This window comes from Staurois parvus, unplaced genomic scaffold (genome assembly GCF_062004578.1).
Source record: "Staurois parvus isolate SC_StPar_1 unplaced genomic scaffold, SC_StPar_1.0 ptg003601l, whole genome shotgun sequence".
Lineage (NCBI taxonomy): Eukaryota > Metazoa > Chordata > Amphibia > Anura > Ranidae > Staurois > Staurois parvus.
Genome location: NW_028321397.1, coordinates 666,648 through 679,969, shown reverse-complemented (window position 1 = coordinate 679,969; position 13,322 = coordinate 666,648). Strand labels below are relative to the sequence as shown.

The 13,322-nt window shown below is 45.3% G+C and overlaps 1 protein-coding gene across 1 annotated transcript in view; it reads right to left on the bottom strand.

The window, feature by feature from the left end:
* RHPN2 (rhophilin Rho GTPase binding protein 2) overlaps nt 1-13,322 on the bottom strand; it is a 113,071-nt gene that overhangs the window by 18,024 nt on the left and 81,725 nt on the right. The window contains exons 7-8 of the mRNA XM_089667822.1: nt 9,842-10,008; nt 3,310-3,497 (exon numbers count right to left, since the gene is read on the bottom strand). Coding sequence (XP_089523948.1) covers nt 3,310-3,497; nt 9,842-10,008 — 355 coding nt within the window. The remainder of the gene's footprint in view (nt 1-3,309; nt 3,498-9,841; nt 10,009-13,322) is intronic.

The window sequence follows — 13,322 nt, the reverse complement described above, 5'->3', positions numbered from 1 at the left end:
CTTTATAAATACTGTATAATAATAATAATATAATAATGTACACAAAGTTCCAGCAGCAATAACCAGGAGATCATTAACTGATAACTAGAGATATATTTGATCTACGTGCATGCGTACATCAGTCAAGTGTTGGCTACTGTGAAATGTCAAAACATTCCGTCATTTATATTCTAACAGATCCATAAAAACTAGATTTCCAAGAGATGTTTAAGAATAAGTCTGTGATTGACAGCATAGGTGCGGCCAGTGGAAAATAGACTTTGGTTGTAAGATACGCATGAAGAATACGGCAGGCTATTTAGGTAAATATACATTTCAAAAGAACATCTACATATTCTTCGTTGACTACAAGAAAGCTTTCGACTGTGTCAGTCACAATAAGTTATGGAGAACCTTACAAGAGATGGTGGTGCCAACACATCTAGTCATATTGGTACAGTTGCTGTGCACAAAGCAAGAAGCCACTGAGCGAAATCAATCATAGATTGATTTATTGGACACTTGGTTAATTGATTATACATTGATTGGGTCAACATGGAGAAGGGGTGCAGCAAGGTTGCATACCTCCTCCTTTCTTGTCCAACTTACATGCAGAAATGACCATGAAGAAGCTGGAGCTTGCAGAATCAAAAACTGGAGAAAAGAACATTGAAAATCTTTGATATGCTAAAGTCTCAACCCGACCCTCCTCTCATGAACCAAAGAAGGCCTGAAAGAACTGATCAAAAGAATCAAAGAAGAAAGCAAGATGTTTGATCTCTTCTTGAACATCTACAAGACCAAGATTATGACCACTGTAAGGGATGGACACGTCAAAACTGCAGTTGATGGTGAGAATATTGAATGTGTGCAGGATTTCAAAAGAATGTCCATATGTGCTTCCTTCATTACAAGAATGTTTTCCAAGAGATGTTTAAGGATAAGTCTATGGGGATTTCCTGCATGGGCGCAGCCAATGGAAATGAAACCTTGGCCATGAGATATGAAGGTTGCGGCAGGCCACAGGATTCGGGTAAGTATACATTTCAAAAGAACTTCCACATATTCTTCATCGGCTACAAGAAAGTGTTCAAGTGGGTCAATCACACCAAGTTATGAAGAACCCTACAAGAGCTGATAGTGCCAACACATCTACGCAAGTTGCTACACAAGCCACTATGCGAACACAATATATGGACACTAACTGGTTCAAGATAGAGAACTGAGTGTGCCAGAGTTTCAATCTTTTTCTGTTCAACCTATATACTGAAATGATTATGAGGAACATGGAGCTGAAAGAATCAAAAAGTGAAGTAAAGATTGGAGAAAGGAACAATAATCTTCAATATGCTAATGATTTCACCCAACCCTCCTCTCAGAAACCGAAGACAGTCTGAAATTTCTAAACTAAGGGTTCAAAGAAGACATATAGAAGTTTGACCTCTTCTTGGACATTAAAAAGACCAAGATCATGACTACGGCACACTATGCAGAAAAGATCATGAGTAAACTGGAGCTTGAAGAATCAAAACGCGGATTAAAGACTGCAAGAAGGAACATTGATAATCTTCAATCTGCTGATAACCCAACCCTCCTCTCTAAAGAATGTGAAAAGTTTGGCCTCTCTTTGAACATCAAAATGACCAAGATCATGACCACTACAAGGAATGGAGACATTAAAGTGTTACTAAACCCTGGACCCTGCATTCACTAGATCTGGTCTCCCTGGACCCTGCATTCACTATATCCGGTCTCCCCGGACCCTGCATTCACTAGATCTGGTCTCCCCGGACCCTGCATTCACTAGATCTGGTCTCCCCGGACCCTGCATTCACTGTATCTGGTCTCCCTGGACCCTGCATTCACTAGATCTCATCTCCCTGGACCCTGCATTCACTATATCTGGTCTCCCCAGACCCTGCATTCACTAGATCTGGTCTCCCTGGACCCTGCATTCACTAGATCTCATCTCCCTGGACCCTGCATTCACTATATCTGGTCTCCCCAGACCCTGCATTCACTAGATCTGGTCTCCCTGGACCCTGCATTCACTATATCTGGTCTCCCCGGACCCTGCATTCACTAGATCTGGTCTCCCCGGACCCTGCATTCACTAGATCTGGTCTCCACGGACCCTGCATTCACTAGATCTGGTCTCCCCAGACCCTGCATTCACTATATCTGCTCTCCGCGGACCCTGCATTCACTATATCTGGTCTCCCCGGACCCTGCATTCACTATATCCGGTCTCCCCGGACCCTGCATTCACTATATCCGGTCTCCCCAGACCCTGCATTCACTATATCTAGTCTCCCCGGACCCTGCATTCACTATATCTGGTCTCCCCGGACCCTGCATTCACTATATCTGGTCTCCCACAGTAAATATAAACTGCTAAATACCTTTTCTCATCAGCAGTATATAGCAGTCTAGTGACTTCAGCAGAGAACTGGTTAAAGGTTGTAGGAGGAGTTTTCTTTCTGCTCTAGGAGAATGTGAACTTCCTGACCCTCTGTCTGGACAGTGCTGATTGGCCCTATGCTGATCACATGCACTCTCCCAAGGAAAAAGAAAAGCCTTTAGCAGTACACACATATGTATTGTACATTCACATCAGTCCCTAACCCTCAAGGGGTGTACAATCTAAGGTCCCTAACTCACGTTCATACATACACATACTAGGGACAATTACCCAGAGGAAATCCATGCAGGCACAGGGAGAACATGCAAACTCCAGGCAGGTGGTGCCGTGGTTGGGATTCGAACCAATGACCCTAAGATAGCAAATAAGTAAATACAGGCATTTCACTGGATTTCAAGATTCAACATATCATGTGATCAGACTCATTGGGGAAGGCAATTATGTTCGCACTGATTAGCGGGCGAAAAGGAAGCCAGGCTGCCAAAGAGCCTGATGGCTGGGTGCCATAAAAGCCGATACCAGACAGGAAGCACCTATAAAAAAGCCATACATGATTGGAAAATGTGGAGAGAGTTGGCCAACGGGCTTGCCAAGAACCAGACACAACTGAAATGATTCTGTGCAAACAGGGCCAAATTGAACATTCTCAGGCTATATTGTGAGTAGGGACAATACCATATTACAGCTACTACATGGCACTGACTATTATAGGAGAGAAGTATGCTCCTTAGCGTCATCTACTGGTCATAATGTGCAGTTTTCTGCAATCGCACAATATTCAGACTATAGCCTCAGAACATTTGATTTTGCCCCATTCGCAAAAAACAAATATAAATGCAGTTTCAATGAACAGCAATGCAAATCTTTTCATAAATCCACCTCTATATTTTTCATAATCTGATAAATACCTTTGCTGCCTCTTGCGCCACTTTGGCCAAAGTGCAGAATTCGTTCTGGACCCCGGACAGGATCATCTGCTCGAAGTTACACTCCTGAGCTTCTGCCAGCAGCATTTTAATGAGGGCACTCAACATGGCGGGACTCATGTCATAGCTGGGGGTGTGTGTGAAGGTCTCCTTTAGGTAGGTGAGAACTCCTGGAAGAGAAGGAAAGGAGACTGTGGTAAACTTGTCCCATCTGAATGACAAAATAATAGAAACGGTAAAGCCAATATACTTTTCACTGAAATCCATGCTTTTAAAAGGGATATATGGATCATTTAGATCAGAGACGTCGAAACTGGCGGCCCTCCAGCTGATGCAAAACTACAAGTCCCATCGTGCCTTTACCTTTAGAAGTCATGCTTGTAACGGCCAATCTTGCAATGCCTCATGGGACTTGTAGTTTGGCAACAGCTGGAGGGCCGCCAGTTTGACACCCGTGATTTAGATCATTCATTCACTTTTACTTGCAGGTCTCCTCTTCACCCCCCAGACCGTGACTGAACAGTAAAAGGAGAAGCAGTTGACCAATGAGCTCATTTCTCTCTCACTCGGCTATCTCTTCCTATCAGTATTCTCCATACACTGCAGCACACCTGGTTGGCTTCTTGTGCTGCTTCCCCCTTCCCCTCTCTGAGCTCTGCTGTACAAGGATTGCAAAATGTAGATACCAAGGTGAATTTAGGTACTTTCACTGCTTGCATTTAAAAAAAATGCAATGTACTAATTATATATTAATTACAGACCCCTTTGCTCCCACACTCCTAAGCAGGTGTAGGCTACCACATCTTCCCACAACCACACTGCTATACTTACTTATACACCCCTTAAAGTGTTACTAAACACCAGACCCTGCATTCACTATATGTGGTCTCCCGGACCCTGCATTCACTATATCCGGTCTCCTCAGACCCAGCATTCACTATATGTGGTCTCCCGGACCCTGCATTCACTATACCTGGTCTCCCCAGACCCCGCATTCACTATATCTGGTCTCCCCGGATCCCGCATTCACTATATCTGGTCTCCCCGGACCCTGCATTCACTATATCTGGTCTCCCTGGACCCCGCATTCACTATATCTGGTCTCCCCGGATCCCGCATTCACTATATCTGGTCTCCCCGGATCATGCATTCACTATATCCGCTCTCCCTGGACCCTGCATTCACTATATCTGGTCTCCCCGGACTCTGCATTCACTATATCCGCTCTCCCCGGACCCTGCATTATAGAGGCACTGTGGAACGTTGGGAGGATGGAGGCTCTGCAGTAGGTTGGGCGGTACTGTCAGAGGTTGAAGAAGATTGTGAGGGTAGAGGGCTGTCAGTGGGCTTAGGGGCACTGTGGGGGGTTGAGAAGCACTGTATGAGATAGGGCCACTGCTTGGGCTAAAAGGCACTGTGGAAAGTTGGGAGGATGGAGGCTCTGCAACAGGTTGGGAGGTCCTGTGGAAGGTTTGAGGGCACCATGGGTGTTGAGGGCTCTCAGGGTACCTGTGGTCACTGTAGGGAGTTGAAATACACTGTGGACAACTATGGAATGTTGGAAGCACTATGGGAGGTGGGAGGCACTGTGGTAGGCTAGGGGATCTGCAGTGAGCAGAAGACGTGGAAGAAAAGAAGCCCCAGCCCAACATAAGGTCATGGCCCTGTGATTGGGAACCACTGGTGCAGAACCTCCGACTCAGTCTGATTACTGGTGTGTAGGGGATTGTGGGCAGAGAATATAAATATGGTTTCAGTGGCGTACTCAACAAGTCAACAAACGTTAGTGGTCTTTGCTTGTTGACCGATGGCAATCTGTGCATTTTTCATTATAGGAACCAAACAGGCCATACATTCTGGTATCTCTCCATTATCAGACCGTCTTCCATAGCGGCACGTAGTTCAGTTGCCACAAACACGCAGTGTAAACACCAACCAGTTCCAGGACTTTTACTGCAACCGGTCCGGCAAGTCACAGAGACTCAGCCAGCGACACAAAACTAACAGGACGGGCGCAAAGTTTTCAATCCATCACCACACTGTCTGATTACAGAATGTCACCTGTTTATTTAGTGTCACTTTCCCCAAGTTGATGTAAACTCTAACTGGAGTAAGAAAATCTGCACAGCTATTCGTCCTGTGAGACTACACATAGATTCATTATGTGTGAATTGAGAAAAAAAAAACCAAAACAAATGTTACCAGGGCCAGACTGACAACTCATGGGGCCCCTGGGCAATAGGGGATCATGGGGTTCCTGTGTCCTTGCCCAAACTCAAAAAAGCCTATGAAAAAGGTACCAGGGGCATCTCATGGGGCCCCCTACTGACCCCGGGCCCTTGGGCCCTCGGGCAGTGCCCGAGTTTCCAAATGGTCAGTCCGCCCCTGAATGTTACTAGGCTATTTCCTGTGCTGGACAACTGTATTTCAATGATTTAAAATGGGAAAGTACCGCATTTGGCCAATAGATGGTGCTAAGTATCAATTTCTAGAATATCAAGTGCCATCTAGTTGCAAATGCTGTATGTTCTTTATTTTAAATAAATGAAAAACATTCATCCAATTGTCCCTAGTATATGAATGTGAGTTAGGGACCTTAGATTGTACACCCCTTGAGGGTTAGGGACTGATGTGAATGTACAATATATATGTAAAGTGCTGCGTAAATTGACGGCGCTATATAAGTACCTGAAATAAATAAATATGTGATGACTGTGCGAAGATTTGCACAGCAGTTTTTTTTTTATATGTAAACTTTTAGCCCGGGTTCACACCGATGCGGTGCGGCACATCGCATATGATTTGTACAGGAACCGCACCGCATTCCTCTGTAAATCAGATGTGATTTCTGTGCGGAATCACATTAATGCGGTGCGGCACATCGCATATGATTCGTACAGGAACCGCACCGCATTCCTCTGCAAATCAGATGTGATTTCTGTGCGGGATCACACTGATGTGGTGCGGCACATCGCATCTGATTCGCACAGGAACTGCACCGCATTCCTCTGCAAATCAGATGTGATTTCTGTGCGGATTCACACTGATGCGGTGCGGCACATCGCATGTGATTCGTACAGGAACCGCACCGCATTCCTCTGCAAATCAGATGTGATTTCTGTGCGGGATTACACTGATGCGGTGCGGCACATTTCTGTGCGGGATCACACTGATGCGGTGCGGCACATTTCTGTGCGGGATCACACTGATGCGGTGCGGCACATATCTGTGCGGGATCACACTGATGCGGTGTGGCACATTTCTGTGCGGGATCACACTGATGCGGTGTGGCACATTTCTGTGCGGGATCACACTGATGCGGTGTGGTACATTTCTGTGCGGGATCACAGTGATGCGGTGTGGCACATCGCATATGATTCATACAGGAACCGCACCGCATTCCTCTGCAAATCAGATGCGATTTCTGTGCGGGTTCACACTGATGTGGTACGGCACATCGCACATGATTCGCACAGGAACCGCACTGCATTCCTCTGCAAATCACATGCAATTTCTGTGTGGTGCAATTTGAGACATACATTTTGTATGGCTCAAATCGCACCGCATCCGCAGCCAAAAAGTGCAGGACCCTTTTTTTAGTTCGCACCAGAATTGGATCGCATGGTTGTTTACACCGATGTGATCCGATTCTGCACGTGTTTTGCGAACTGATTTCAGGGTTTCGTTAACTTATAATAAACACCCGCAGTGGTTCGTATGAACGTTGTGCGGTTATAATGCGGAGCGAAATCGGACAGAAACCGGTGCAAATTCCGCACTGCATCAGTGTGAACCTGGGCTTAAGGCAGGGAATTTGACCTTCACCAAATATTCTCTGGTGGAGAATCACTGTCATTGAAAACACAAGTACCTGGGAGATTCTCCTGCACAGAATGTCAGATACATTGCTTTGTAAACACGCCCCTTTAGTCTTGTCATGTATGTTGTATGGCACACATAGTTTCACATGAAGGTCACTAGTAGTTCAGGTTTGTCTGCTGGAAGCCGGGAGATGGCAGAAGAGGAGGAGATCAGCAGTCGGTACAAAGGTCCCTCCATGATTCATTAACCAGCTTCCACAATAAATACAACACTCTGCAGATGATAAACTTCATTGTCTGAATTCCCAAAAATTTCTGAAACTAATCATTTGTTCTTTTTAGAAATGGTAATGCGGGGGCTCTCAGAGTGACCCCATATCCCTAGGTCCACACCTATGCAGGTTGCGTTTTGTGCGTTTCTGCATTGTGGTTTTTGCACTTGCGGTTTTGCCACATTTAGTTTTTTTTTTATTCTTGTTGCTAGGCAGATTTTAAAAACAAAAACGCATCAAAAACACAACACATGCTTTTCTGCAGCATTTCCATTGAAGTCTATAGAACCAAAATAACACATTTTGCATTAAAAAAAAGGCACCTGAAAGTGCTTCGGTGTGAACCTAGGGTTAGGAAGAGTTCACACCAGTATTACCGATGGAGGGGCAATCCTCACCCAGTAGGGAAACCCCAAATACAGAGATGAATCAATGCAGAATAGAGATGATAGATAGATAGATAGATAGATAGACAGAGAGGGGGGGTATAGGGGATAGAGAGAGAGAGATAGGGGGTAGATAGACAGTGAGAGAGAGAGGGGGGGTATAGGGGAGAGAGAGGGGGGTATATGGGATGGAGAGAGAGATAGGATATATGGGGAGAGAGAGGGGGGTATAGGGGATAGAGAGAGAGGGGATATAGGGGATGGAGACAGAGAGATGGGATATAGGGGAGAGAGAGGGGGGGTATAGGGGATAGAGAGAGGGGGGGTATAGGGGATAGAGAGGGGGGGGTATAGAGGATAGAGAGGGGGGGGTATAGGGGATAGAGAGAGAGGGGGTATAGGGGATAGAGAGAGGGGGGATATAGGGGATGGAGAGAGAGATGGGATATAGGAGAGAGAGAGAGGGGGGGGGGATATAGGGGATAGAGAGAGAGAGGATATAGGGGATAGGGAGAAATAGGATATAGGGGATATAGAGAGATGGGGAGTATAGGGGATAGAGAGAGGGGGGGATATATGGGATAGAGAGAGAGGGGATATAGGGGATAGAGAGAGAGATAGGATATAGGGAGAGAGGGGGGGTAGGGGATGGAGAGAGAGAGAGGGGGGAGAGAGAGAGGGGGGGAGAGGGAGGATATAGGGGATAGAGAGAGAGAGAGATAGGATATAGGGGATAGATTGTAAGCTCGAAAGAGCAGGGCCCTCGATCCCCTCATGTTTTGCATTGTATTGGTATTGTTCTGTCACATGTTCTGCCCCCCTTTGTAATGTACAGCGCTCAGAGAACTGTTGGCGCTTTATAAATACTGTATAATAATAATAGAGAGAGAGGGGGGGTATAGGAGAGAGAGAGAGAGAAAGAGAGAGATTGGGGGGGGGAGGGGGGAGAGAGAGGGGGGGTATAGGGGATAGAGAGAGAGAGAGAGAGAGAGAGAGAGAGAGAGAGAGAGAGAGAGAGAGAGAGAGAGAGAGATATAGGGGATAGAGAGAGATAGGATATAGGAAATCACAAAGGATGTTGATTTTCTTTGACTGTCAGGGTGGCCTGGGGTCGGTAAAAGCAAGTGGATGAGACATGGTTTTTAATGACTCCCGACCACCCACCTAAGCCACTCAGGGCTGCACACATTCCATGGCCACAATGCTTTGTTCCTTGGCTGCGGCAATGATTAAATGGCATTTCACTCTCTCAAGCATTATCGTTGTCAAATGCAAGCCATGTGGTGAGGTGGGTCTGCAAATTTGGGGGTTAAAACAGGCAGTAAGTAGACGACATATCACCTCTGATATGTCCTCACCACATAGAATGGCACAAATAGCTGCATGTGTGAATGAGACTTTAGAAAGGCTTAGGGAAGCCCTACAACAACCCAAACATCACTTTGTGATCGGTGTAGAAAAAGTCCATATATAGCCCTAGGCTAAAGTTTTTGAACACCTGATAATCACATCTACTTCATGGGCAAAGCTCGTGAATGAGCCCTCCACATGAGGTGTCTCCTGTGAAGGGTCCTGTTAATGATGCATCATCAGCTCTTCCAGCCTTTGGTGAAGACCCTTTGCTCTTCCACCATGACTTTGCCCCTGTGTACAAAGCCAGTTCCATAAAGACATGGTTTGACCTCAACCTGACTGTACACTTTGGGGTTGAATTAGAACGCCAATTGGTGTTAATTAGTAACTGACCTCACAAATGGGCACAAATTCCCACATATACCCAAAAGCCTCCCAGAAAAGAGAAGGATGGCATAGCTACAAAGGGAGATAACTCTATATTAATGGCCATGGTTTTAGAATGGGATGTCCAACAAACTCATAAAAGAGTGATGGTCAGTTGTCCATAATCTTCTCACAGTGTCCCTCAGGTAGAACCACACTGACCAGTAGGACTCCATAACCATTCCTCCTTCTTATCATCCTATTTACTATTAAAGTCATAGCATGTTTGACTTCTTTATGATGTCCATCTTCTTACCTGCAGCTTTCTGGAACATGGTGACTGCTTCCTCCAGGCCGCTCTTTGTCTGCCTATTGCAGCGGGTTCCGATCTGAGTGTAGAGGGCACCGATGTTGAAGAGAATGCTGGCTTTCTCGAGAGAGATGTTGGGTTGGCTGATGGGAACGCCAGTGAATGAGTCGTACCTAAAATGACAGAAGAACAAGACGCAATGGAACCATTTTCTCTATAGAAGATTCGTCGATGAGGAAGGAAATGTTCCACTGAGGGTGTTTCTCTAAGAGGGTCCTCCTCTCACTACTTGTTGCGTCTACAGGACCGAGACCTGCAAGAGCCTCAGCCATTCTCTAATGATTTCCAAGTCTAAAGAAAATGGCCTTGGATTTACTTTAGGTCAGTTATCCTTCTCTAACATATCAATACCGACATCTTCTCTCATTCATAATCAAAGCTGTGAATGCACCGTTTTTTAGCCATTGCCCATCTTAGAATCTACAAATCAATATACTCCATCAATTTTATGTTTTCCTTTAAATGTATGACCTCACCCTTTGATGTGGCAAAGAAACAGAAGCCATATTCATTTGTGGTCAGGCTTCCAGTCATACATGCCTGGGTGGCTGAACAAGCACTGACCATTCCTGAGTCATAGACCTCAATTAAAGCTGAACAAGAAGCAGTTTTACTGCTTTTTAATGGTACCCTAGACAAAAAAAAAAGCATTTAACCCTTGCAATACAGGGGTAGTCCCATTGCAAAGGTACGTTTGAAATGTCCCTGGAGTTAAGCTTTGAAGGCCATTACAAAGCCATAAAGGAAAACATGACATTACAAGCAGTACTGGACAGGGCCATCCAGCGCCCATGGCAAAACTACAGAACGGTGCCCCCTTCTACATGTTTTAGATGGGCATATCACCCTGCCTGCTCTGGCATACCTGTTCTCCGTTTTACCCTCCTCCGATGCACTGGCTGCCCATAGTTGGCATGGAGGGTGCACTGTGCATGCTTCCTAGAAGCTGAGGGTGGGTGGGCAGTTTCTCATGCATGGTGTGGTTTTTGTGTTGGCTGTGGTCAATATGGCCAAGCGGGGGGCACCGCATGGAGAGCAGTGTAATACAGCGGACAGAAAGTCATGGCCAGGTAGAAGAGAGGCCACCATTCATTACGTGCCCACTAACAGTCTGGAACACGCATGCAGTGGGGTGCTCGGCAAGGTCACCAGGACTAACAGAGAGGCTGAATCTCCCCGGGGGGAACATAGACAACAATAAAAACTGAACATTTATGTAGCGGTAAGAGCACCACATCAATGGTCAATGAGTCCAAAACAGTTTTTTTTATTGGCCCCAATTCACAACGATGTGACTTATCATGTAACCTGATGCAACTTGAGACACAAAGTGACATGACAACTTAAAACATATTCATTTGAATGGGTGCCGTCTTAATCAATGTGTCTCAAGTTGCAGAAGAAGAAGTTCCTGCACTACCTTTCACCGTTTTTGGTGCGACTTCATTGCCATAGACTGCAATGTTAAAATCATAAAAGTTGTAACTGTCTTAATCCATGGAACTCTGATTTATTTATTTCAGGTACTGTTATAGCGCCATCAATTTACGCAGCACTTTACATATATATATTGTACATTCACATCAGTCCCTAACCCTCAAGGGGCGTACAATCTAAGGTCCCTAACTCACATTCATACATACACATACTAGGGCCAATTTAGACAGGATCCAATTCACCTACCAGCATGTCTTTGGAGTGTGAGAGGAAACCGGAGTACCCAGAGGAAACCCACGCAGGCACAGGGAGAACATGAAATCTTCAGGCAGGTGGTGCCATGGTTGGGATTTGAACCAACAAGCCTAGTACTGCCAGGTGCTAACCACTCAGCCACTGTGCTACATACTCTACATACCCCAACATGTAGAAAGAACCAAGAATATGTGTACATTCACATCAGTCCCTAACCCTCAAGGGGCGTACAATCTAAGGTCCCTAACTCACATTCATACATACACATACTAGGGACAATTTAGACAGGAGCCAATTAATCTACCAGCATGTCTTTGGACTGTGGGAGAACATGCAAACTCCAGGCAGGAGGTGCCATGGTTGGGATTTGAACCAACAACCCGAGTACTGCCAGGGGAAGTGCTAACCATTTAGCCACTGTGCTGCCCCGCAACAGTATCTGACTTCAGAGGGTTTTTAACCAAAGCCAAAGTCACATAACATAAAAGTCTCATCAAGTCACAGTGGAAGCCGCACAGAGTGAACCGATGTAGATAATCGGATCCTACCACCAACAGTTTGTGCAGCGTGGAATCCATGTTGTACAGACCATGCAGGTGGTAGGATCTGATTATATCTACTTGTGGAGCGTCTACCACAGTTTTACTGCAGCAGAGCAGCCCCGCCATGCCACATCACATAGATGTGCATGATCTGGCATTCATGCGTAGGGGATGCACTCGAGGCCGCCGCCCCTCTGTGCTGTCATTCGCTATAGCACAAGCCGATCAGCAGGTCCCAGCCAATGATTTATGGCTGTTGATCAGCTTAGGGAATGACAGTGTTGACAAACAGCACAGGGCTCTGAGCGGAGATCAGCAATGTGCCTGTTTTTTTCTCCCTGCAAACAGGGAGATGGAACAGTCACATCTAGCAGTAAAAGCAGCACACATTACACATTGTTAGGCACAAAGTTAACCCTTTGATTGCCCCTTGATGTTAACCCCTTCCCAGTCAATGTCATTAGTACGGTGACAGAGTCTACTATCGGCACTGATCACTGCATGAGTGTCACTGGAGATGTCAGTGGCAGTTAGTCAGTTCCCACCCAGCATCAGTTAGTGTCATATTGCCCATCGCACTATCACAGTCCCACTATAAGTTGCTGATCACCGCCATTACTAGTATAAAAATAAATAAATACAAATTCCAGTATATGCACCATCGTTTGTAGACGTTATAATTTTCACAATCAAATTAATATACACTTATTGGGATTTTTTTTTTACCAAAGCTGTGTAGAAGAATACAGTTTGGCCTAAATTTATGAAGAAATTAGATTTTGTTATCGGATGTGTTTTATAGCAGAAAATAGAATAAAGGTTTTTTTTGTCAACAGTTTCTGTTTTTTATTTTTTTCAGGATATACAGTCATGGCCGAAATTGTTGGCACCCTTGATATTTCTCCAGGAAATCATGTATTTCTCACGAAACGTATTGCATTAACACATGTTTTGCTATACACATGTTTATTCCCTTTGTGTGTATTGGGACAAAACAAAAAAAGGGAGGAAAGAAAGCAAATTCGACATAATGTCACACAAACCTCCAAAAATGGGCTGGACAAAAGTATTGGCACCCTTTCACAACTGCGGATAAATAAGAATGTTACAAGCATGTGATGCTCCTGTAAACTCACCTGGGGCAAGTAACAGGTGTGGGCAATATAGAAATCACACCTGAAAGCAGATAAAAA